We start from the raw sequence: 26,405 nt of genomic DNA on the forward strand, positions 1-26,405 counted from the left end.
AATTGTTATTGGGGTTTTTCCTAAATTTTGGCAGCCGTTGGACTCACTGCATACCCTATAACTGTATAGCAGATCCTCTCCTTTTTAATGGGAACATATCATACTCGTTACTGTGGCCCAGCTCTATGTGTCTTTAAATTGTTAGTGGGGTTTTTCCTAAATTTTGACAGCTGTTGGACTCGCTGCATGGGCATTACCACTATAGGAGACCCACTTCTTTATAATGGGAACATTTTTTTTTTAATGAGACCCTCCTCTATGTCTCTTCAAAGGGGTATTGGGGTGCGCCCAAATTTTTCGTAGCCCTTGCAGTCACTGCATACGCAATAACAGTATAGGAGACCCACTCTATAATAATGGGAACAACAAAGCATAGCCGACTGGCCTTTAAGATTAGTAAGGGCCACCTGATGGCCCTATAAAAAGTGTTTTTTTGTGACTTTCAGAGTCCCTTCTTCATAAATGAAACCGAATGTGTCTGATGATGTCTCACACACCACATGGCCAGATAGGTAGTAAAATGTTAAAATGACATTTCCCGGTGAATGCATTTTTTACCGTTGAAAGCAATGCAAAAGAGCAAAAACGCATCAAAAACACTACATGTAAACATAGATCAAGGTGTGGAGGAGCATTTTCGTTTTGGTATATTTATTTTGCCTTATATACAAGTCATTACCCTGGAAAGGATCTTCCTTAACATATTTCCCAGGAAAATTCATTTTGGTTTCGTTTTTGTATGTTTTATTGTGAGTCAGTAAAAGTGGCGAAATACCTCTGACAGCACTGTTGACAGCAGTGACCTGGGAGTCAAAAATGCTTCCAGGGGTCTTCCCCATGCTGTTCCCATGTCATTTCAGCACTTTTCCCATCTATTTGGGCAATTTTTAGGCCCTCTGCAGACTGCCGGAAAAATGCTAGAGTTTCCCATAGACTTACATTGGTCTCGTTGCTCGGACCGAGCACTCGAGCATTTCAATTTACTCGACCCGAGGAACGAGTACCCGAGCATTTTAGAATTTCTTTGTTCAAGCTGCGCATCATTCTATTTTCTGAGTTGAGAGAAGAGAATTGCTGGAAAGAAATGCAGCAGCTACTGATTATATTCTCTCCCTGCACGCGAACACCCGTCCGAGCTGTGATCCAGCTGCTAGCGAGATAAAGGTGTTGTCCTCTACTCAGACAACCCCTTCTCAATCTGTAGGTTTGCCCCCTGAAAAATAATAACTCTTAGGCCACGTTCACACATTCAATATTTTACCTCAGTACTTGTAAACCAAACCAGGTGTGGAACAATCAGAGGAAAAGTATAATAGAAACACTTCACCACTTCTGTATTTATGACCCAATGCCTTTCAAATACTGAGGTAAAATACTGACCAATTACAGAACATGGGAATGTGGCCTTATACTCCTCTCCGATGCCGTTCCAGTGGTGTCGGCACCGACTCCTGGGTATGGCGTGACATTGGCCACAGGGATCATGTGAGGTAACAATCAGTGCTGGTTTCACTCAGCCCGTCTCCAGACAAAATCACATACATTCGGAGGAAGTCAGTGCTGTTGCGTTCGGATGTATGTGATATGTCCAAACAGTGTCACACAATCGCCGAAGGCCATTGCCGACATCACTGGAATGGCGCTGGTTCTGGAGGGGAGTAAAAGTGTTCTTATTTTACTAGGAGGAAACATACAGGCTGAGACAACCCCATTAAGTTAGTGTGCACTAAGTCAACAGATGACAGCCTGGCACACCACTGTCTACAGATGAATCTCCTCCAGTACCAGCGAGCTGTCTGCTTCCTAGTTATGTGCAGTAGCTCCGTACACGTCACTGCTTCACGGGCGGCCCCCACTAAAGACAGACAGCTCCTCTGTTTAATCAATAGCTCAGCAGCCCCACTCACATCAATGATAAACAGTGTTGATGTGTGTGAGGGGCAAAATTAGATTTTTTCAGTTTTCAAAAAATGAGAATCGATGTGCATGCTGACAAATAAATCTAATTAATTTGATTAATTGATCAGTCCTAGTTGAGACTATCAAATTGATCCACTAGTTTCTCAATTCCTCCATCAAGACAGAAACTGACAGATGTAAATATAGGGGTATTCCCAAGTTGTCTCTTGAGCAGCTCAGAGCTATGCTGTCTCCTTACAGTTTCCTTACTTTCTGGTTTCTCGTAGGGCGGGCTCTCCTTCTTGAGCGACAGCTCTGGTGAGTAGCAGAGCTGTAGTATTAGTAGAATTATAAAGCTCAGCACAAGTCCTGCTGGAACATGTTCTCCTATCAGTGGCTTATTCTGGAGTCTACACTGTTATCACTATGGTTACGTATAGAGCTAAAAGGGCATTTGAAGAAGCACACTCAGGACAGAGAGCAGAACCAATATTACCAGACATGTTCTGAAAGCTGCTGAAGAAGATGAGAGGGAGGGGGAGGTAAGTGAGCAGCTAAATGCAGTATAAAATTCAATGGGCTGGAAAGAGGTGGCTGGTATGTAAGGAGTTAACCCGTCTACTGTAATGTAGAAACTGCATGCACTTGGTCGCGAGTCCAAGCTCCATGGAAAAGAGCTGTACACTATAAAAGATAAAACATGTAAGGAAAATTACAGCAGATAGAAATCCAAGATTACTTACCAGTAATCGTATTTTAAGGAGACCACGACAGTACCTACTGAGAGAGGGGATCCACCCATAGGGACAGGAAATCTACAGATAAAAAGGGGCGTTCCCCCTCGCCTCCTGAGTTGGTTACAGAGAATTAGGAGGAACCGCCATAACAGGATGAATACATGAACATCCTAACCAGTATATCAGAACACTATCACCATAAGTGTGAAAAAGCAAACAAACACCTTTTCCAAGTGCAGAAACCGGTGAGTAAACAATAACGGGGGAGGGGGGGGGAGGGGGTGCTTTCGTGGTCTCCGTAAAATACGATTACCGGTAAGTAATCTCGGATTTTCCTATTGCCACGACAGCACCCACTGACTTTCAGAGACCATCTGGGAGGGACCACCGTATTCAGAACTGATCTCCCAAATTGAAGGTCCGAGGAAGAAGACAAATCAAGACGATAGTGTCTGAAAAAGGTGGAAGGTGAGGCCGAGGTTGCCGCTTTACAAATTAAATCTATAGGGACATCAGCTCTCTCAGCCCAGGAGGAAGCCATGGCCCGAGTATAATAGGTTCTTATGCCGTCCGGAGGGCTCTCACCTTTGGCCGAGTAGGCTGTGCAGATCACGTCCCGTATCCATCGGGATAGTGTGTTCTTTGTGATACCAGACCCCTTTCTGTGGCCCTGAAACGAGACAAACAAGACCCTACTCTTCCTCCAGGACTGAGTTCTAGCTATGTATTCTAGCACTATTCTCCTGACGTCTAATGTATGGAACCTGTGTTCCTCTGGTGTAGACGGGTTTTCATAAAAGGAAGGTAGACATATCTCCTGACTCCTATGAAATCTGGAGGAAACCTTTGGTAGATAAGCTGGATCTGGTTTTAGGATTAGCTTGTCGTGAAAAACTAAAAGGTAGGGGGCATCTATTGAATGAGCCAGTATATCGCCCACCCTTCTGGCTGACGTTAAGGCTACCAGTAAGGCTGTCATCATAGTCAGATTTTTGATGGAGGCAGAAGTCAGGGGTTCAAAGGGGGGACCCATCAAAGCATCCAGTACAAAGTTTAGTTCCCAGGGTGTAAGTCCGGCTATGTGTACAGGGTCACTATGCTCACAAGCCTGTATAAACCTAGAGACCCATCTATCCCCCGCTATATTGCAGTTGTACAATGTGCACAGAGCCGAGATTTGCACTTTTAAAGTGCTGATGGATAGATCCAGCTCACGACCCTTCTTTAAAAATTCTAGGATAGCTGGGATAGGCGCCTGGGTAGTAAGGTGGCCTGAATAGAATTGTAGGAATTTCTTCCACACTACAGTAGATTTTTGTAGTAACTTCTTTTCTACTTTGAAGAAGAGATGACACTACGGTTTCAGAAAATCCTCTCTGCCTTAGAAGCAGCCTCTCAAATTCCACGCCGTCAGATGGAGACCCTCCACTTGAGGGTGACGGAATGGACCCTGAGAGAGCAGCTCCGGACCCGATGGCAGGATCCATGGGTCGGTTACTGACATGGCTTTCAGCCACGAAAACCAAGGCCTCCTGGGCCAGAAAGGAACAATTATAAAGATCAGGGAGGAAGGAGTGAGGGTGATCCTGAGGACTATTGGGATCAGACACAGCGGGGGAAAGGCATAGGCTAGATCGTAAGACCACAGAGTCTGTAGAGCATCCACTACTTCTGGGAGATCTGATGGCTGTAGTGAAACAAACAGTCTGACCTGTCTATTGCTTCTGGTTGAAAAGAGGTCTATGTCCTGAACCCCCCATAGTCAAACTATTTGCTGGAAAATCTGTCTGTTTAGAGCCCACTCCCCTGGTGTAGAAAATGACAACTGAGGAAGTCTGCTCTGATATTGTCTAACCCCCTGATGAGTAGGGCTGAGAGGGAGAGATGTTTTTCTGCCAGCACGAAAATCTCTTCCGCAGCGGATATCAGAGGTGACCGTGAACCTCCCTAGTGATTCAAATAGGCAACTACCGTGGTATTGTCGGTGTATATTCGCATATGGGAATTCTGAAAGATGGGCAGGAATCTGAAGAGGGTATATTTCACTGCCTTTGACTCCTTCAGATTTGAGGAGCTTATTGCATCGCTTGTCGTCCACCGTCCCTGGACTATGTGGTCGTCTATATGAGCCCCCCACCCCGAAGGGCTGGCATCTGTCGTCACTATGCTGTCCGGTGTTCTGACCCATGGGACCCCCTTGGACAAATGAGCTGGATCTAGCCACCAACATAGAGAGTCTACTGTGGAAGCTGACAGACGCATCTTTCCTTCTAGATGACCCTGTAAAATCTTGTCTGCCCTGAGAATATCGTATTGTAGATCCCTGGAGTGGAATTGCGCCCACTGGACTGCCGGGATACAGTAGGTTAGGGATCCCATCAGGGACATGGCGTCTCTCAGAGACAGTTCTGGGTTGTGCACTACCCTGCGGACCTTGCTTATAATATTCTGAAGTTTGTCTTCCGGCAGAAAACACTGCCGAGTCACTGAATCTAGGTTGAGACCTAGAAAACTCTGCAAGGTTGATGGAGACCGTCTTGATTTTTGCAGGTTTATGATCCAACCCAGATCCTGGAAGAACGATATAATATGGTTTAGTCAGGAAGTACATTGAGCTGCAGATTTTCCCACTACCAGTCATCCAGATATTGGATAACCAGATTATCCCTTTCTCGCAAATGGGCCATTACTTCTGCAATCACCTTTGTGAAGATATGTGGAGCCATGGATAGGCCAAATGGCATTGCAGTGAACTGGAAGTGCCTGACCTGGCCGTCCAGATGCACTGCAACTCTTAGAAATTGTTGGTGGTCTTGATGAATAGGAAGATGATAATGTGTCCTTTAGATCCAGGAAGGCCATGAAACAACTGGGAAACAGAAGCCGAATAGTAGACTTTATGGATTCCATTTTAAAGGTTTGGAATATAAGGAAGGAGTTCAATTTCCGTAAATTAATAATAGTTCTAAAGGAACCATCGGGTTTGGGAACCAGGAATAGTGGGGAATAACTCACCCCCCCCCCCCCCCCCCCGGGGAATAAACCCACCCCCCCCTTCCTGACCCCCAGAAACCTCTACCAGAACCTGTTTTTTTAACAGATCCCTAACCTCTGCTTCTAAAGCCCGTTGCTGGACAAGATTAGATACAGTAGTTTGAAGAAAGGAATCCCTAGGGATTCTCTGAAAATCCATTTTCAACCTAGATGAAATTAGGTTGAGAACCCACTTACTGGATGTAACTGGATTCCATTTATCATAGAAATATTTCAATCTACTACCAACCGGGGGGTCTGGATTAATGGAACTTGTGTTTGCGTTTTGACGAGGAGGGACCACTGAAGTAGGCACCTTTCTGCTTCTGCTCGGTGGGCTCCCATCTGGAGTCTGGCTTTTTTCGTGCAAACGACCGCTTCCTGAAAGCCTTCCTATAATTAGGAGCAGATGGTTTAGGGAAGCCTTTTTTGACATCACCTACCTTTGCCAGAATGTCATCAAGCAGAGGGCCAAACAGGTACTCACCCTGGCATGGAATGGCGCACAATTTGGTTTTAGCGTGCGCACCCCCCTTCCATTCCTTTAACCATAGGGCCCGACGAGCAGCGTTGGATAAGCCAGAAGTTCTGGCTGCTAACCTGAGCGAATCAGCCGAAGCATCCGCCAAATAGGCCGCACCACTGGGGAGTTGGGGAACAGAGGCTAACAGTCTATCTCTGGGTGTTCCTGCCTTAATCTGATCCTCCAGTTGGTCAACCCATACCAGCATAGATCTTGCAATGCAGATACTGGTTATTGCTCGCTTGAAAGCACCTGCAGATGATTCCCAGGCTCGCTTTAGTAACGTATCAGTTTTTTGGTCCGATGGGTCCTTAAGGAGAATGGACAGATTTTACTAGGGAGTCTATGTCCTGAATAGGGAAACACCATCTTCATTCCTCATCGGATGAGGACGATGATTGGGAGGATTCTAATAATCTCTCTGACAGGCAGGGCTCCCTCGACGCTGCAACTGGAGACTCGGACTCTGCCATCCCCACAGGCACCGCACTGAGGCATCAGGACCAAGGTAATATTTTCCATGCTGCAGTTTCCTGTAGGGACAGGAAGGCAACTGAAGAGGAGAGGGGGACCGCCCATTATTATCTGTAGGTTTCCTGCCCCTATGGGCGGATCCCCTCTCTCAGTGGGTGCTATCGTGGTGATAGGAAAAAAAGTAAATTGCAAACTTGCTTATATTCATACTGTAACTAATTAAAGCAATTTAAGAACTTGAGAATACCCGTTTATATAAATGATGGTAGGAACATAATTTTACCAATAGATCCATCATAATCACATGTTTTTGTTGTTATTACAAGAAAAAACAATTGTAGTCTAAAATCAGGAGATAAAAAAAATGCAGAAGTGTCATGTGATTTGTGCATTAGATATTTCCAGAATCAATCACTAAACAAATTGATAAGTAAATGCATTATTTTATTTGTAAAACATGAAATTAATGTAATTCATATTTTCACTCCTTTAAAACATCGTTCTGCAGCTAAATCTCTATGGCCTGACTTAAGCCAATAAATTATATACCTTTGTCGGAAATAACCAGTATAGTGAACTAGCGGCAATGGCAACAAGTTTGAAAATAGGTATCACTGTGTTGAGTGGGTTGTCCACCTATGGGGACCCTTCTCTTTTTTTTTTTCTTTTTTTTTTTTTTAACTTGGATGCATTTAGAGCTAAAAATCTTTTTTTGGAATTGGGTTTTATGAAAATTTTTACATTGTTTGGCTTTTACAGGCATTTGGTTTCCCTGCACATTCAATTTTTATGTGGTCTGGTCATACATCAGCTGACAGGAGCTAAGAAAAGACAGATAAGAGTAACAAACTCCCTTGTCAGTCAAAACAAGCTCACTGATGGATTCTCAGACAACTCATTCTGCAGCCAGCAACAAAGCAGTACAACAGAGCAGCTACAGAAAACAAACATTTTTAATTAAACCAAATTGCAAAAATGATTTTTTAGCCAAAAATACATGCATTTAAGTAAAAGAAAAAAAAATGGTCCTCTAAAGTGGAAAAAGTCTTTTAAGTAACTCTCCCTCCATATTAAAAAGATATTTTGGTGTAAAATAAAAGAAAGGGTGAACTACCAGAATGCCTCCACAGGTTACGCCGAACACGACCACTGAGGAACGCAGTTATTCCAGGCATGAAGGCACTAGACTTACAATTTCATGCCTACTACACTTGTATCAAAAGACAAGAAGGGACTGATCCAACCCCATCCCTTATTATTCCAGTCTCTATATGAAGAGAGAAATCAGTGTGAGCTGTGAAGAGGCCGTAGCAGCAAATTTCAGCAGAGTCAACTAGATGCACAAGGGCTGGGGACCATCTGACATTGCATAGCAATGTTTTGTACTTGGCAAGGTTAAAGGGGAGCACCGCGGAAGAGAAGGTGCGCTTATAACACTGGCAGAGCAATAAAAGACCACTTTTCCAAGCCATATTCGTCATGAAATAAAAGGCATGATGATGTTTGAATGCTATGGAAGTATGGAAGGTGTATGGCAACAGCACGAGAACCTTTATGACTTGCTTAGTTTTCACCTTCACATTGCCTTCATAACTTGTTATAGGTTCAATTAGGGGGATTACTAGAATATTTTATTACTGTAAAAAAGAAATTAAGATATCCGTTTGCACAACGAATGTCTCTAAATGTCGTCATCTCGACTATCTTCTTCATCCAGATCATCATCATCACCGGCATCTCCCGACTCCAAGTCATCTTCATCCTCCACCTAAAGAGTAGAGATGTTGCGTTAAAGCTAATAATGTTCAACAAATCTCATTGGTTGGTGGAGAAAATGGTTGAACCACTAAAAGGTAGGTGTAATGCCTTGACATTGAGCATTACCCCTCCAATCTGGGTGCTAAACCATTCCTGAGGCACCACTAACTGCAGAATACCTGCTGCTTGACATTACTGTCCTTCAAAAGCATCCCCATTGATCAGATACTGATGACCCATCCTAAAAATAGGCCATCAGTATAAAGGTCGAGGACAACTCCTTTAATATACCTGAATTAGGAAAGCTGACTTGACCTCCATATATCAGTGTTGGTCCCAGAGGCTCCATTGCTGGTTTTGTCCCAACTCAGTAGAAAGCTTCCTCCAACTCTCCGAGTCAGTAACATATAGATTACAGGCGGGCACACTGCTCATCAAAATAGCTAAGCCAACCCTCTCAACCTTCACGGCTGATGAACGAAGAGATGGGGGCTGGGTCAGCTACTGAAATTAGCTGGACAGCCAGTAACTTGTATACACGTCAATGACACGGGAGGAGCGAGGAACGGGTGGAGGTGCCAGAAGCAGCGTTGGATATCTTGGGGCAACTTTGTTAAATCAAGCAGATTAGCAAGTTTCATCCTTTTTTTCACATATTGTAACATTTTTTTTTAGCTGGACACTCTCTTAGTCCATCACATAATTTATCAAACACATTACTTGTCTCCCTGTACGCTACTGGCCAGATAGGTAAGAATTTCCCTTTACTACACTGCACAATATGGGAATGACAAATGAGAAATGACATTTCCATATGGAGCAGCTCAGACTAGTGGCACAAGGTAAAACGCCTCGTGACATCTGTCTGTAGTCAGGAGCCTCACTGATGACTCTGCTGGCGCCTCTATATAACTTGCCATATGTCTGTGCTGACAATGTGCCTTTTACTCTCAAGCTGCCTAACCTGTTCTCCAAGATCTTTCAGTTTATTTTTCAGACTGAGGATTTTTTGGTCTTGATCAGCTAAAAGTATCAAAAGATCATCTTGTTCCTTCTTGGACTCAGAAACTTCTTGCGTCAGTTTCTGTCTCTCGTCCTGTAAAATGGCCGCTGTGCTTTGAGATGCATCTAGTTCCCGCTTTAAAGAAGACGTCTCTTCAGATAGCGCCTTATGTTCATCCTAAAATAAAAGAAATCTGGTAATTGCAATTTTTTTTTTTACAGGACTTTTGACAAATGTTATTTTCAAATGCACTTGCCCGTCTTTCCGTTACTAAATATTGCAATCCCACAATAACATACAGCTGGAAAAATAGATGACCACTATAGATTTACCACGTAAAGTTACAGACCGGGGTCACTGAACGCAGAGTAGCATAAAGCATAAAAGTCACCATGGCGTCAGGGGACTATAAGTTTGCCTAAACAAGCTGGCAATCAGTAAATAAGTGTTCCTAGGATTAGCCGCATGTTTAAATGGGCCCCAACAGTCCAATCTTGTTACTGTTCTTAATATACAGTTGTAGTATGCACTTGACGTCAACCTCAATTTTAATTGTATTTTTTTAGTAACGTGGAGAACAATAAGAAACGGAAACGGATTGACAAACCTTTAAAGAGCTGAGCTCCTTCAGCAAATTTGCTATTTTCTGTTCATAGTCTTCATTTTTAGAAACAACAGTAGAACTGTCACCCGAAGCTGTAAGTGCGGCCTGTGGTTTACATAGGAAAATATACATGTGATTAACATCCCTAATTTTGAATAAATATACAAATGTCTAAGGTAAGTAATGACTTTTTAATTTAATGGTGTTTAAACAAAGAATCTATGCATCAATATGGCCATTTGAGCTCATTGTTTTGGGTAAATCTCTGAATCAAGCATTCTGGTAGCGCCACACATTAAAATGGTAATAATATGGTCTTAGTATGGTAATAATATGGTACTTATTTGTAGCTGTCACCCCCGTAATGATGACTTTACACGACATTGCCACAGGATCTGTCCTCCAGTAGTTCTTATACTGTCGGTGGAGCATGCTCAGATACAACTAACAACCCTGTGCAATAAAGCATCTGACAGCTAAGCTGACGATCCCACTGATACCAGCTGCATCTGCATCTCATGACCTTGTCTAATTCACGAAAAACCGATGCATTTATAGCCTGTCTAAAAACATCCCCCAGACCTTGTCACGGCATCTTCACTGCCCTAACAGCCATGTTGTAGCACAGCTCAGCTATGCTTTGCTCACACTGCTATGCCACCACCAATGAAATGTGGAGACTGTAAACTACCAATGGTCCTTTTATAAAAAAAATAATAATTGCTCATTGTGAGATCTATGTATCTTTATCTGGAGCACACGAGAGCAATGTGCTGCTGGGAAATGTAGTTTTAGCAAAGATAGGACTACCCTTTAAACTCTGTTAAATTGAATGCAGAGGGGAAGAAGAAGGTTAAAAAAAAAAAAACATAAAAAAGGTACAAGAAACTTTGGGCCCGATTCAGTAAGGAGTTATCGCCAGAATACTGGGACTTCTGACGTTTTCACACCAGTTCCGTACAGGGGTGTACGAGGGCATGGTGAAGCACGCCCGATAAATTCATCAAAAGTTGTGGTGTAAGGTACAGCAGAAATGTTACTCCAGTCCCTGACTTCAGTGGTATTTCTGACGAGGCAAATGCAAGTGATAAGATATGCCTACTTCATTAAGCGGTGCATGTTCCTTAATGAATTAGACGCATCTTACTGCTACACCTCCATCATTAGAACTGGTGTATAAACATTAGTCTTAAAGAATCGGGTCCTTTATGTTGGGTGTTGTCACCCTCACATTGAGCATAGAAGCATGGCTTTATCATAAATTATAAATGGAAAAAGAGCTAACACTCCATCTGACCCGTAGCTCTACGACCCGTTGCTGTGAACAGGTAATTGAAGTAGGTTACCTGATGGAGAGCAGATGTGAAGTCTGTACAACAGGTCATGAGGTGACAACTTTCCCTTTCTTTACATAACTGTACGGTCTGCACATCAGCACCGAATTAATATCGGCCAGATGGATAAAGTTGGATATGCCATGTTTCCTACCTATACAAAGCTAAAATCGAGATAGGAAATATGGCATTAATATCTTTCACCTGGGACCTGATAACCTTAAGATTAGGTCAACAAAGGGAGTGGCCTGTACCTGATAAAAGAAGATTCTGAATTACTGTCATTGTTTAGTGCTGGGAGATACAGCTTGCTGTATGAATGCACTGCGCTACCCTCCGCAAAGATCTGTGCCATTCCCGTGACAACAGGTCTAGTCATTTTCTTTTTTTTATCCCTTTTTAATTTCATGTGATTGTATATACTGTATTGTCTTGTTCCCTTTGTAATAACTTTTGTATATTTTTAAAAACACTGCCTAACTTTTCGGATTAAATTTATTAGCCTAGTTCCTTCTGTTCTATAAACCGCACCCATGAAGCCCCACATTACCAGAAATGGGTGTCCAATCGGCCTGTATAAATAATTGGTGGTGGCAGATATTTTTTCCTGCAGTTATTGCGGAGTGGAATGTCTAAGGTATTTCATTGAAGTTTAATTAATTAGATGTAAATATGTAGGAGAAATAATGGCCAACATTACTTGGTGAGAATTGTGCCAAATTTATTCAATCTGAAGTACTTGAAGTTATCTGTAGAAGCACACAATTTTGTTTCTGGTTTGAGTCTTTCAACCCCTCCTAGGCCTTCAGCAGTACAAAAGAGCTGTTATTAAACCCACCCTGTAATGTTAATGAGATGGCTCTGTTCATTCTGCTGAAGTCTATTCTGCAAAGTTGAGAAGGTTCAGAAAGTCTCAACCTAGTTTGTTTCCTACAGTGGGGATTTGTAATATTTTAAGCTTGTTATGTGGACAGTGAATTAAAAAAAAATAACATCTAAACCTCTATTAAAAAGATTTTTTCAATAAGGTTACTTACTAATGATACATTCACTTTCAGCTACAAACAACTGCACCATGATGAATATACAAAAGCAACTTACGTTGGATTCTAATTTTTGGACCAATTCCATTCTTTCCGCTTGTAGTCGGTTAATTTCTGTAGACTGAACAAGGAGCTGAGATTTCAGTGTTTCCATTTCCTGTACATAAATAGAACAAAAAAGTATATATATTGATTTTGATACTATGTAAAAAAAAGTATCAAGTTTTACAATAATTTAAACATTTTATTAGTTTTGCTATTTTTTTTTAAGACTGTGCATGGGTGTTACGTGCATGTGGAAGATCTGCAAATGATTTTGTGATCAAACCGTGTGGTCAGCAGATGCCTGTTCTTGTTAGTAGGACGTACCTTCTGGAGCTCACAGACTTGCTCCGATACCCCGGTGCTTTGCTCTGCCTGACCTCCGGCTTGACTGTATTTCTGTAGACAAAACCACAAAGAAGCAATTAAAATGTTCAAGATGCATATGCCTTGATGAAGATCACAGGTAGATTTTGGCCAGAATATTAGATTGATAAATCACGATGTTATTTTGTACACTCTAGCCCAGGAATACAGGATAGTCTAGAAAATCTTACCAAGTTTTCTAGAAGAACATTCTTTTCAGAAAGCTCCCCTTGTAGTAATCCATGCTGTTTCGTCAATTCTTCTATTTCCTCTTTTAACCGGCTGACCTCTTCCGACTGGAACCCATTCATCTGTACATTGCTGTTATGTGAATTGTGGTGCTGGCTATCCTTTCCTATAAATATATTATGGTCACCGACAAAGAGGAGAGAATGAATGTAGTACAAAAGTAAAAAAAAAAAAAAAAAACAATATACAAGGAGAATAATATGAGACTGACAGCAAAAAGGAGATTTTTGTGTACTCACCGTAAAATCTCTTTCTCTTAGCCTCTAATTGGGGGACACAGGACCATGGGTGTTATGCTGCTGTCCACTAGGAGGCGACACTATGCATAATCTGAAAAAGATTAACTGTGGCTCCTCCTCTGCAGTATACACCCCTGGACGTCGTCAGCCTTTTCCAGTTTTGTGCAAAGGCATTACGAGGAACGTAACATGGTTAACATAACCAAGCCTATAAGAAGGCAACTGTGTACGAGCTCAAGAAAAAAAAAAACAATATGAGAACTCAACATAACAACGGCCCGGAACGGGCAACAGGGTGGGAGCTGTGTCCCCCAATTAGAGGCTAAGAGAAAGAGATTTTACGGTGAGTACACAAAAATCTCCTTTACTCTGTTGCCTCATTGGGGGACACAGGACCATGGGACGTCCCAAAGCAGTCCCTGGGTGGGAAGCAATGGACGAATATTGTGTAGACAGGCCCCTACAATTGGGGCACCGCTGCCTGCAGAATACGTCTACCCAGGCTCGCGTCTGCTGAGGACTGGGTATGAACCCTGTAGTGTTTGGTAAACGTGTGTAGGCTAGTCCAGGTGGCTGCCTTACACACTTGTTGTGCCGAGGCCTGGTGCCGAATGGCCCAGGAGGCCCCTACCGCACGTGTAGAGTGTGCCGTAATACCTGCTGGAAGAGGAGAATTTTTGAAGCGGTAGGCCTCTTTTATGGTGGATTTGATCCACCAGGCAAGGGTAGCTTTGGAAGCTGATAGACCCTTGCGGCCGCCTTCCAGAAGAAGGAAAAGAGAATCAGACTTCCGGAAGGGCGCAGTCCTAGACACATAGATACGTAATGCCCTGACAAGGTCAAGCGTATGCAGACTCTTCTCCACTCTATGAACCGGGACCAGACAGAGGGATGGCAGTGAAATTTCCTCATTGAGGTGGAAGTTGGACACAACCTTCGGAAGGAAGGATGGGACAGTACGGAGAACTACCTTGTCCTGGTAAAAAGCCAGGAAGGGTAGTCTGCAGGAGAGTGCTGTCAGTTCAGACACCCTGCGTAGCGAGGTGATTGGCACCAGGAAAACCACTTTCTGGGATAGAAGGCGGACTGGGACTTCCGTAAGGGGTTCAAAAGGTGTTTCCTGCAATGCTGTTAGCACGAGGTTGAGGTCCCAAGTTTCTAGTGGTCGTCTGTAGGGGGGAAGAAATCGGGAAACCCCCTGAAGAAATGTCCTTACTTGCGGCTTGTTAGCAATGCACCTCTGAAAAAGCACTGAGAGAGCTGACACCTGGCTCTTAAGGGAGGCCTGGGACAGTCTGGCCTCCAGACCCGATTGGAGAAATCCAAGTACCCTGGGGAGGGAATAAGGGAATGGCCAGACTCGGCCACGAGATTTGCACCAGGTAAAGAAGGCTTTCCAGGTACGGTAATAAATCTTAGCAGAGGTTGGCTTCCGTGCCCTGATCATGGTTCCAATAACATCCGGCGAGAACCCTTACTGGGTTAGAACCCAGGTCTCAATGGCCACGCCGTCAAATTGAGGGCCCCTGAGTTCTGGTGGTAGAACGGGCCTTGTGACAGAAGACCTGGGCGGTCGGGGAGACACCAGGGGACGTCTGCTGTGAGCTGTACGATGTCGGCGTACCATGTACGTCTGGGCCAGTCCGGTGCGATTAGGATGGTTGGAACTCCCCCTTGCTTGATCTTCCTCACCACTCTGGATATCAGGCGGAGAGGTGGAAAAATGTACAGGAGCTGGAACTGGGTCCAGTCCTGAACCAGGGCGTCCGCTCCTAGCGTCCGCGGGTCGTGTGTTCTGGCCATGAAGTTGGAGACCTTGGCATTGAAGTGGGATGCCATTAGGTCCACGTCCGGAGTCCCCCAGAGATGGCAGATCTGGCGAAAAACTTCGGGATGGAGAGACCACTCTTCCGAGTCCATTCCTTGCCGGCTGAGGAAGTCTGCTTCCCAGTTGTCCACACCCGGAATGTGGACCGCAGAGAGAACCGAACCTGTGTCTTCCGCCCAGTGGAGAATGTGTGTCATTTCTCGCATCGCCTGGGCACTGCAGGTCCCCCCTTGGTGATTCACATATGCCACAGCCGTGGCATTGTCCGACTGTACTCTGATGTGAGAGGCTGCCAGTAAGTGATGGAAGGCTCTCAATGCCAGGAGGATGGCACGAATTTCCAAGATGTTGATGGGCATGGCCGCTTCCGCTGAGGACCACTTGCCCTGTGCACTGTGGTGTAGGTGCACCGCACCCCAACCCGTCAGGCTCGCGTCGGTGGTCAGAACCTTCCATTGACCTGTGAGAAAGGATTTCCCCTTTGTTAGTGAGGTTGGCTTGAGCCACCAGTGCAGGGACCTCCTGGTTGACGACGTCAGCTGGAACTCCCTATCGAGAGAAAAAGGGTTCCTGTCCCATGACTTGAGGATGGCTAGTTGCAGAGGCTTGAGGTGAAGCTGGGCAAATGGGACCGCTTCTATTGCTACCACCATCCTGCCAAGGACTCTCTTGGCAAACCGGAGAGATCGAGGGAGTTTGCTGAGGAGGGTGCGAACTCCTAGATGGAGAGGCAGTGCCTTGTCCTTGGGAAGGAGCACTAGACCCCTGAAGGTGTTGAATAGCATTCCCAGGAAGGTCAGAGACTGACTCGGGGTTGGTGAGGACTTTTGTAGGTTGACTAACCAGCCCAGGCGACTCAGAGTGTCGATTGTGATTGAGACGCTGAACTCGCAGTCCTTGAAGGTGGGAGCCTTGATAAGGAGATCGTCCAGGTATGGAATGACTACTATGCCTCTGGAGTGCAGGACGTCCATGGTGGCTGCCATGACTTTGGTAAACACTCTGGGAGCCGTGGCGAGTCCGAACGGGAGAGCTACGAACTGGTAGTGGTCCTGGTCGATTGCGAACGTGAGAAATCTCTGATGGGCGGGTGCAATTGGTATATGCAGGTATGCGTCTTGTATGTCTATGGAGGCGAGAAATTCTCCCTTCTCCATGGACGCAATGATGGACCTAGGGGACTCCATGAGGAAGTGACGTACCCGTACATACTTATTGAGCTGTTTTAGGTTCAATATGGGCCGTACGCCGCCTCCTTTCTTGGGGACTACGAATAAATTTGAGTAGAACCCTCGGAAGTGCTCGGCTGCGCGGGGACCGGTACTATGACTCCTGCTTGAAGAAGCGAGGAAACCGCTTGGCGGAAGGCACGAGCCTTGGCTGGCGGTTTTGGGGGAACAGAAAGAAAGAGTCTGTTTGGTGGGTTGGAAGTGAACTCTATTTTGTATCCTGAAGACACTAGTTCCCTGACCCACCTGTCTTCTGTAATAGGCAGCCAGACTTGATGAAAGAGCAAAAGATGGCCGCCTACAGGTGGGGTGTCTTCCGGAGTCCGTGAGTCATGATGAGGGGGAAGTCTGAGATTTTCCTCCTTTGAACTTTGACTGGCCTGCTTTTGACTGCCAGGTCTTGTCCAACTTTTGCGTCAACCGCGAGTTGTCCCTGCGTGGGGCGCGGTTGCCATTTTGTGCTGGCCGCGAGACGGAGCAGCCCGAAGAGTTCCGAAAGGATCGGAATCGAGTTTGGTTACGCTTCTTGTAAGTGCGTTTGGGCTTCAGTTGGGGGAGACAGGTAGTCTTACCCCCGGTGGCATTGGATATCATTGTGTCCAACTGTTCACCAAAAAGTCGACCACTGAGGTACGGGAGGTGCGTGAGGGACTTCTTTGAGGCTGCGTCTGCTTTCCATTCCCGCAGCCAGAGGATACGCCGGATCGTGATGGCGTTTGATGCTATCCCCACTGTACCCCTTGCAGAATCCATAGCTGCATGAAGCATGTAATCTGCTACAACTGCTATTTGAAAAGCTTGGTCCGACAGCTCAGGAGCAGATACTGGGAGGCCAGCTTGTAAACTTTGGGCCCAAGCCAGGATGGCCTTGGCAGCCCAAACTGAAGCGAACGCGGGAGCCAGGGAGGCCCCTGCGGCCTCGAAAATTGAACGAGCCATGCGTTCCACCTGCTGGTCTGCTGTGTCTCTAAGGGTTGAGCTATCTGGCAGTGAAAGGAGTGACTGTGCTGCTAGCCTAGAGACTGGGGGATCCACTTCGGGTGGATCTGTCCATTCCTTGGTGACCTCCTGTGGGAAGGGGTACTGTGCCTCCAGATATTTGCGATTGGTAAACTTCTTCTCAGGCTGTGAGAACTGCTTTTTAAGGATCAACTTAAACTCTGGGTGGTCAAAGAAGACCTTAGGCGGCTTCAGAACTCCTTCAAAGGAAATCTTGTGTTGTGGTGCCTCCAGGGGCGGATCAGAAATGTCCAGCACCCGATGGATGGACGAGATTACGTCCTCAACTAGCGCTGTATCGCTAGGGGGAATTGGGATCAGGGACCCTTCAGTTTCCTTGTCTGAGTCGGAATCACAGATGCCTTCCGAATCCTGTGTATCGCTAAGGTAACTCCTGCTGGGTGATTCTCTGGTCGGGGATTGCTGTGGATATCTGCATTGTCTGTCCCTGGTAGGGGACGGTCTAGATGACCTGGAACTATGGTGTCTCTCCCTAGAAGGGGATGACCGTGTGCTATGGGATGACGCAGATGAACGTGACTTGTGGGTCCGCTTGCGTCCTGACCTAGACGTGGATGTGCCCGGGTCGTCATGTCCCCGAGTCGAGCTTTCCCTTTGCTGGGTAGCGTTTATAGCCGAGGCATGACTCTGCAGAGCCTGAAGCAATGTGGAGGTTAGGTTATCTATAAACTGCATCATAGATTGTGACATCTGAGTGACCCATTCCGGCGTGGCATTAGACACCAAGGTATTGGCAGGGGCTTCTTGGGGCTCTGGCACAGTAGTCTGGGTGCAGTCCTGGCAGTGCGGTTACGTGCTGCCACTGGGGAGAGTATTACTGCAGGCTGTACAGAGTGCATAATAGCAGTCCTGCCTGGTTCTCTTGGACCTTGAGCCTGGCATAGTGCACTGGGGTGGCTATGCAGAAGAGCCTATCCTCCAGTGTGTCCCTGAGTCCAGCGCCGAAGATCCACAGTCCTGTGCCCCCCGGAGACTGGCTGGCCTGGTCTGTGGCCGATCGGTAGCTGCAGGGTTAATCCCTTATCCTGCAGCAGATAATGGCCGCCGGAGTAGGGTTAAGAAAGAAGGGGGGCGGAGAGCTGAAAAGGGCGGCAGAGCTGTGTGAAATCGCGCCCTTTCAGTCTCGATCGGCCCCCTCTATGACACTGTAGAGTGTCATATTTGTCATTGGGGGGCGGAGAGGAGGCCGCGGCCTAAATTAGATGCCTGATGCGAAAAGGGGTTCCAAGCCGGCGAGGAAGTCCGGGAGGGAGCCGGATCTGAACCGGACCCCCCCGGATTTAAAGGCAGGATAGCGGTGGGGTATAAGCGGAAGGGGGGCCCTGTGAAGAGTCCCCCTGAAGCACCATAGAGCTGGTGCTGCCGCAGAGACAGGGCGCTGGGGCCTGTGTTGTTATGCCTGCCTGCACTCCCCCCGGCCCCAACAGGAGCCCGCAGCAGGGCTGGGGTCCCTGGATTCAGGCGCAGTGTGCTGGCTGCTGGGAGCTGCAGAGTGCTGCCTGTACAGGCCCTACCTGAGGCGTTTTAACCTAATACCCCCAGACGGTGATTAGGGAGGTGCTGCTGTCACCATCAGGGGGCTATATCCTCGCCTCAACCTCAACCCAGAAACCAAAAGGAATTGGGGAAGGAGGGGGGTCTCGACTTCGAACCAGCACACGAGGGGCTGGGGAAGAAGCGACATGGGGAATAGCCATCTCGACTTCAACCGTGCACCCTGTAATAAGGGGCCGAGGAAGGAGCCATGCCGGGAGTCTCGCAGAGACCCACTTTTCTTCATCTGTAATCCTGTCGATGAAATCGGAGTAAAAGTTTTAGGTGTGCCTCCTATGCGACACTAAGCAAAAACTGGAGAAGGCTGACGCTGTCCAGGGGTGTATACTGCAGAGGAGGTGCCAAGGTTAATCTTTTTCAGATTATGCATAGTGTCGCCTCCTAGTGGACAGCAGCATAACACCCATGGTCCTGTGTCCCCCAATGAGGCGACAGAGTAAAGTATGGTTTTATTCAGATAGGAAAAAAAAAAAGATCCTCTATACATTTATGATCTGAGTAATTCCATTTACTGAACATAGGACTATGGGAATCTTACCTAGCTGCACCTTGAGAAGATTGTACTGGTCTTTGTGTTGCTGAATCTGGGCAAGCTGTTGGGAGATCGTAGTCTGGAACTGTTCATTTTTCACTTGTAAAGAAGAGACTGACTGTTTCAGATCTTCCAGTTGTATGTCCTATAGAATAAAATACTGAAAAGTTAAATATTTGACCTTAAAGGGGTTGGCAACTACTTTTTTATGGATGGCACAGTAGGCAATCAATATCTGATAGGTGGCGGGGGGAACAACCGGCACCCACGTCAATCAGCTGTTAACGGCGCAGGTCGGAAGTTCTCCGATGCTGCCGGAACACAGCCGGCACTGTCAACGGTTGTTGCACCGCCACCGACCAGATATTGATTGCCTACTGTAAGGATAGACCATCAATAAAAAAAAAGTAATGGCCAACCTATTTAATCAAAGGATTTAACTCATCCTATCCACTGCTTACTAGAATATGTACATCATAAGGCAATAAGTGATTGCAGAGAGGAGGACCAACCATCCCGAAAGATGACCTGTGTCATTTTAGTTTTATACAAGCTGGTGGAGACACTAGTATATGCCATATGTGCTATGATGTAGAGTAGCAAGATAGAGAAAAGGAAAGTTTTTCATAACATTGCCATGTAAAAGAGTTTTATAGGAATCACAAAATTGATCTGCAGTTTCCCAGAAACAAGGTCCCTCTTGTCTATTAGCCATGTCCAGTCTGTTCATCAGTACCATTCACTAACAAGAAGCAAAGGTACAATATTAGGCACAGCCCATAGACAAGCGAGTCACTGCTTCTAGAATAATAATGGACTTTTTCTTGTGAACCCCATTCTCAACCAACATGATCACTTTCAGAAGAATTAAGACAGACTGAGCAAATCTTGTGGTGGGACCTATAGAAATCTGCACCCATTCTCAGCTTTAGGGTTAGTTGCCATATAGTGAATAAGGGGCAGATTTTTCAAAGCTGATTTGCATGTGGTAACTTTGCTCCATGTTACGGCACCAGAAAAGATGTTAAGAAACGTCATGAACACACTGTGGATAAAGTCTGCAGGAGAAAATTATCTGTGCTGTGGATTTTCACCGTGGACTTTACCTTTTGCGTCGCTAACCTGCAGCATTTCCTCAGTGATGTCTGTTCCAAAAACAGCACGATTTGGTGAAGTCTTTCAGATTTTTTGTGTCAGCACACCGATCGGGCTCATTCACACGTCCGAATTTTCCACGTACGATAAAAACTGACTGCTTATTCTGGTCAGGGTATGATCAGAGTGTGATCTGTGCTTTATCCGTTTTTTTCGTACGTGGAGAAATTGGAAGAAAACAAAAACCTCTCTCCAACTTCTCCTTTCTGACATGCTATGATTTTTTTCTTGGACCCATTAGACTTGCATTGCCGATTTTGATCCGACCCTTGGATCCAAATTGAACAGGTCTCCACGATTGTCCTCGGACCGCACGGTCCTCGAAAAATGCCGGACATGTGAATGGCCCCATAGACTATTACAGGTATGAATGGTATCGTGGAAAACCACAGATAGCACTCTTACACAAATATCAGACGTCTAAATGTCTACTTACATATCATGAGAATGAAGAGTGCCTGGTCCATCTGACATGTGATCATTTCTAACCATGGCTTGACTTGAAACTCAAGAAACTGAATGTCAATATTAATGGGGTTGTCCGGTCCAAATCAATAAGTCGGTAGTAACTCTTGTGTGACTGGAGACTTAAGAAAACCCAGCACTGTGCATTGTGGAGATTCGCCGGTTTCTGAGTCAGGACCGGAGGGTATGTATGGATTATACGGCCTTGCTTCCATACACTTGTACGGAGTGAGGCAATGCCCTATAGACTGGCATGGCCTCGCACGATACAAGTGTATGGAGCGAGGCTGCGCCCACTAGACGGGCTATGGTGGGCAGTATGTATAACTCATACATACCCTCCAGTCCTGGGTCAGAAAAGGGCAAAACCCCACAGCGCACAGTACTGCGGATTTATCGATTTGGACTGGACAACCCCTTTAAGTCACAAAAAAAGAATGTAAATGTAACAATGTAAATATAACAAATGTCATAGTGAGCAAACCAACCCCATAATAGTTTTCCCTTACCTATGGAAAGTTACAAAATTAAAAGAAGTTGTTTGGTTTAATTTGGCATTTGTACCATTATTTCATCAAGTGTAATGGAAAACTTGAAGTTCTGCTGTATTTTAGGAACCATTTATTTTCCCTTATTCTCCTTTACCTGCTCTCGGATGACACTTTTGTAGTGAGATATAATGTTATCGTGCTGCTCAAGGGATTTCTTCACTTCTTCTTCCTTCTTGTCTTCTTCACTAGATTTGTAGATAGCTTTAATAATGACCGCTGGAGCCAAAAAGATTGGAAGAGTTAATAATCCATCTATTTCACTGGCTAGTATTTTCTCAGCATAGCAATATGCACAACTTATCCTAAGTCATATTGCACGACTCGTTAAAGGGTTGATTGTGACTTGTAGGATTGCTGCTTCCAATAGGTGGCGCTATAGAGTTCAAGTCCTCTTTTTCTCTGAAGAGGCAATTTGCAAATAAATCCAAACATACAAACATGTTATCAGAAGATTAATAAATAGTGACTTGCAAAGCATTACAGAAATATTGAGAACAATCCTTTTATAGGACCTGCATGGTTATCAGAGTTTGGTCATGTGTTTGTAAGAGTGTCAGATATATGTTCATAGCCTTCAAAAGCACAATGTGTTCCTCACACTACCACCTGTCAGACCATCAAATTTTAGATGGTCTTTACCACTCATCTAACAATGATCATCATCAGCTGAAGTTGGCTCTAACCCTAAAAATAAAGGTGCGTATAAACCAGCATTTTCTGTTATTTCTCTATGTGAATGCAAATGTAGTTAAATGTAGTTAAAAGAGCTTCTGTAGTTAAAAGTGAAAACTTCACAATGCTCTTAGATCCCCAGACACAGTAGGTTTGGGAATCTGACACCAGGTTTTTGCAACCTCGTCTGGGAGCAGCAGAATGTAGGAAAAGAGACCCTGATTCCAGCAATGGATCACTTAGATTACTGGGTGCATCAATTGTGACCCAGAGTTTTTAGATGCAGCATGCAGCAGAGCTCAGAAAACTGCCCCAGCCCCCCACCACAGCTTTCTATGTACACTGTATATTGACAGTACGCTGATAATTCAGTGGTGGGGGCAGAGTTGGAGCAGGATGTATGCGGGCACTGATCTGGTAGGGATTATCTCCTGATGATAAAACACTGGATTGTATTGAAACAACAGTACACAGCCTAATAAGTGACACATTGCTGAAATCAGTGTCTCAGCCCCTACCTCATGCTGCCCTCAGATTACAGAGCAAAAAACTGCTGTCAGATTCCCTTTAAACTTCGGCCATGCTTCAGACCTCTCTTTCATATTATTTGGCATGTTACAGATACAGTGGAGCGGCAGCACAGTCATGGTCACTGTCTACATTCACATTACACTTCCTTCTATTCCTCCTTTACCTCTCACACTAAAGTTAGAGGCAAAAACAGCCTGTCTGCCATGATGGCTATGATCCCAGGAATTAAATAGCCAGCAAGTATTCCTCTCCACAGTCAGCCTACATGCCCATCCCTCCTTGGGTAAGGTTTTTATTTTATTTCAACAGTAATTTTTGCATTCTTTATATATGAAGTTAGCTAGCCATCTCTCAGCCAGAAGGAAATAAGAGGCTGCGGGTTTTTAAAATTGACAGAAGGTTTCAGGCCCCAAGACCGCCACTAATTCTTCATCTAGCATGGTACCAAGTTGACAAAGTGTCCTTCTATATTCTGGCCAATGCAGCCTAAAAGAAAAAGATTGAAAACAGCATGTGTAAATTTATCGATTTAGTGGAGTCATAGAGGTGGATCCGCTCTCTCCCCTGCCGGGTTCTCTTGGCTTGACTGTTGTCCCACAGGCCTGGTACATCATCACAAGCCATGTCCTATGCTTCATCAACCAGAATCTAGAATGACCTCATTTGTCCACCAGTTATTTTCCTAGAAAACCGGTTAATGGCAGTTTGTGGGCCTAAAACCAACTGACAGGTTCCCTATGCGTCCCATACTCTTCCGATTTGGAAAGCTTAGTGAGCAATCATAAGGCAGATCATTTTTCATTCTAGATTACAAACTTGATTTTACACATTGGAGTGGATATCTTAGACAGCTTTCAAGTGGATCACTGGGCGTATGACGTAACAAATAATCTACATGGCACTAAACTAAAATGGATAGGAGTCTTACCCTCTAGTTCCTTCACTAATTTGGTGAACTCGTGATCAAACATCATGTGGTCGGGAGTGTGGAAAATTGGTTGAGGTTTCTGAGCAGCCTTTGAATAAAATTCATGCTTTGTGATAAAGCCCAGCTTTTCAGTGAAGATTTCCTTCCCTATTCTCTTTTCTATTAATTGCTTCAACTTCTCTCTGCAGTAAAAGAACCAAGTTATTCAAGTTAAAGGGGTTCTCCAGGTCTCCAGTATTGATGGCTTCTCCTTTGCATAGATCCTTACTATTAGATGGATGGGGGTCCGACACTTGGCACCAGCAATGATCAGCAGTTAGCTGGATGTAAACAGTGAAAGAAGCTGGTGCCATTCCATTGAGTGAATAGAAGCGGAGCTGCTGGACCAGTGAACGGCCATGTCACAGTAAATGGAGCCGTGTTCACAGTCTACATATGGTCACTGGTGGCGCTAATAACAGCTAATTGGTGGGGGTGCGGGGGTGTCAAACCACAACTGACCTAATGCCTAATATCAGAATCCTAGAAAACCCATTTAACAAAAAACAAAATGTGAACACATTTTTATTATGCATCAGGACAGAATGTGAGCCCTTTACATTTCACAAATATTTGCCTTGTAACTAAAGCCCAAAGGGCCATAAGAAAAATCTCACTTGGAAAAAAGACACAAACACAGATTTCCTGTGATGTAACATTCCTGAGAAGATTAGCCCTGTACTATGACATCATCTTTACTTGTGTATTTCCTGTGTCACATTACAGTGTAAATTATCCCTATATTGTGACTTTATTTTGTGAATTATCCCTGTACTGTGACATCACTTTTTGTAAACTTCCTGTGCTGTTACATCACTAAGCAGACTATCCCTGTACTGTGACATCACTGTGTGCAAGACCTCTGTGCTGTGACATCATTGTGTGCAAGACCTCTGTGCTGTGACATCATTGTGTGCAAGACCTCTGTGCTGTGACATCATTGTGTGCAAGACCTCTGTGCTGTGACATCATTGTGTGCAAGACCTCTGTGCTGTGACATCACAAAGTAAATTATCCCTATTCTGTGACATCACTGTGTGTAATACCTCTCTGATGTGACAACAGTGTGTAATACCTCTGTGCTGTGACATCATTGTGTGCAAGACCTCTGTGCTGTGACATCATTGTGTGCAATACCTCTGTGCTGTGACATCATTGTGTGCAATACCTCTGTGCTGTGACATCATTGTGTGCAAGACCTCTGTGCTGTGACATCATTGTGTGCAATACCTCTGTGCTGTGACATCATTGTGTGCAATACCTCTGTGCTGTGACATCATTGTGTGCAATACCTCTGTGCTGTGACATCATTGTGTGCAATACCTCTGTGCTGTGACATCACTGTGTGCAATACCTCTGTGCTGTGACATCACTAAGTAGATGATCCCTATTCTGTGACATCACAGTGTGTAATACCTCTGTGCTGTGACATCACTAAGATTATTATCCCTATTCTGTGACATCACTGTAATACATCTGTGCTGTAACATTATTTGCATATTATCCCTGTACTGTGACATCATTGTGTGCAAGAACTCTGTGCAGTGACATCACTAAGCAGATTATCTCTGTGCTGTGACATCAAAGTGAGTAAGACCTCTATGCTATACGATCACATACTTGGTATTGTTTTCAAATGAGTTATCATTATAGTAAATGCAAATTCCTAGAAGGAGAGCACACAAGCCCTGAACAAGCTGCTCCTCTTCTCCAAGGTTCTCGGATATCTGCCCTGTGAGCTGTAAATTCATTAAGGAAGAAAAAAAATCTAAAAAAAATATTTATATATCACTAGCTTTTTGTAGTATTTTAAAGTACAAGGTCAAAATTGAGTTTTAAGATGGATCATGTGAAGAAAGGTTTGGGGAAAGACCATAGTTGGGAATTTGACTGTAAGTCACTATCATTTCGAAGTACATCCCTGTGTGAATTGAGAGGTCCACATACACCCATCACTCCTCCCCCCCCCCCCCAACTATTCCAATTGTAGACTAAGGCTATGTGCCCACGAAGATAGAAGCATTTGTCAAGCATTTTTGCATGCGGGTTATCAAGCGCTTTTCCAAGCGATTTTAGCATCACTTGGAAAAGTGCTTGACAAGTTGTTCACACTATATAAATCCATGCAACCGGCATGGATTTATATAGTGTGACCAAGTTAGTTAAAAAAAAAAAAAGATTAAGAATGGTAAAAAATAAAAAAAAAAGATTCTACTTACCTTCCGATGTCCTCCCGGTGTTCTCTCCGCCGCGTCCAGTCTCTTGCACTACTTGCTGTGGTGTGAAGGACGTGCAGTGACGACTCAATGACATCATGGCAGGTCCTTCACAACACCGTGACCCATACAGCAGACCAGACGGAGGGGAGAAAACACCAGGAGGACATCAGAAGGTAAGTATAATCTTTATTTTTTATTTTAAATTCTTTTTTTTACAGTTTCTATGGTACCTAGGTCTGGATGAGAGTCTCCTCTCCTCCAGACCTGGGTACCATAAGCACATTGAACCGTGTGATATCCGCTTGTGCACATGTAGTGATGCGGATGTCACGCGGTCCAATGCAAGTCAATGGCGGAGATTACGCTGTGTGTCCGCAA

The 26,405-nt window shown here is 44.8% G+C and overlaps 1 protein-coding gene across 2 annotated transcripts in view; it reads right to left on the bottom strand.

The window, feature by feature from the left end:
* Positions 1 to 7,093: 7,093 nt before the first annotated feature.
* Positions 7,094 to 26,405, bottom strand: part of USO1 (USO1 vesicle transport factor) — a 61,739-nt gene continuing 42,427 nt past the window's right edge. For both annotated transcript variants that reach the window (XM_073637646.1, XM_073637654.1), the window contains 10 exons: positions 25,429 to 25,547; positions 23,770 to 23,951; positions 21,733 to 21,854; positions 19,474 to 19,612; positions 13,008 to 13,171; positions 12,778 to 12,849; positions 12,467 to 12,565; positions 10,035 to 10,136; positions 9,389 to 9,604; positions 7,094 to 8,434 (listed from right to left, as the gene is read on the bottom strand). In XM_073637646.1, the coding sequence (XP_073493747.1) occupies positions 8,348 to 8,434; positions 9,389 to 9,604; positions 10,035 to 10,136; positions 12,467 to 12,565; positions 12,778 to 12,849; positions 13,008 to 13,171; positions 19,474 to 19,612; positions 21,733 to 21,854; positions 23,770 to 23,951; positions 25,429 to 25,547 (1,302 nt within the window). In that variant the 3' untranslated portion in view covers positions 7,094 to 8,347. The remainder of the gene's footprint in view (positions 8,435 to 9,388; positions 9,605 to 10,034; positions 10,137 to 12,466; positions 12,566 to 12,777; positions 12,850 to 13,007; positions 13,172 to 19,473; positions 19,613 to 21,732; positions 21,855 to 23,769; positions 23,952 to 25,428; positions 25,548 to 26,405) is intronic.

This window comes from Phyllobates terribilis, unplaced genomic scaffold, assembly GCF_046119375.1.
Source record: "Phyllobates terribilis strain yellow unplaced genomic scaffold, ASM4611937v1 Scaffold_1__5_contigs__length_1240528914, whole genome shotgun sequence".
NCBI lineage: Eukaryota > Metazoa > Chordata > Amphibia > Anura > Dendrobatidae > Phyllobates > Phyllobates terribilis.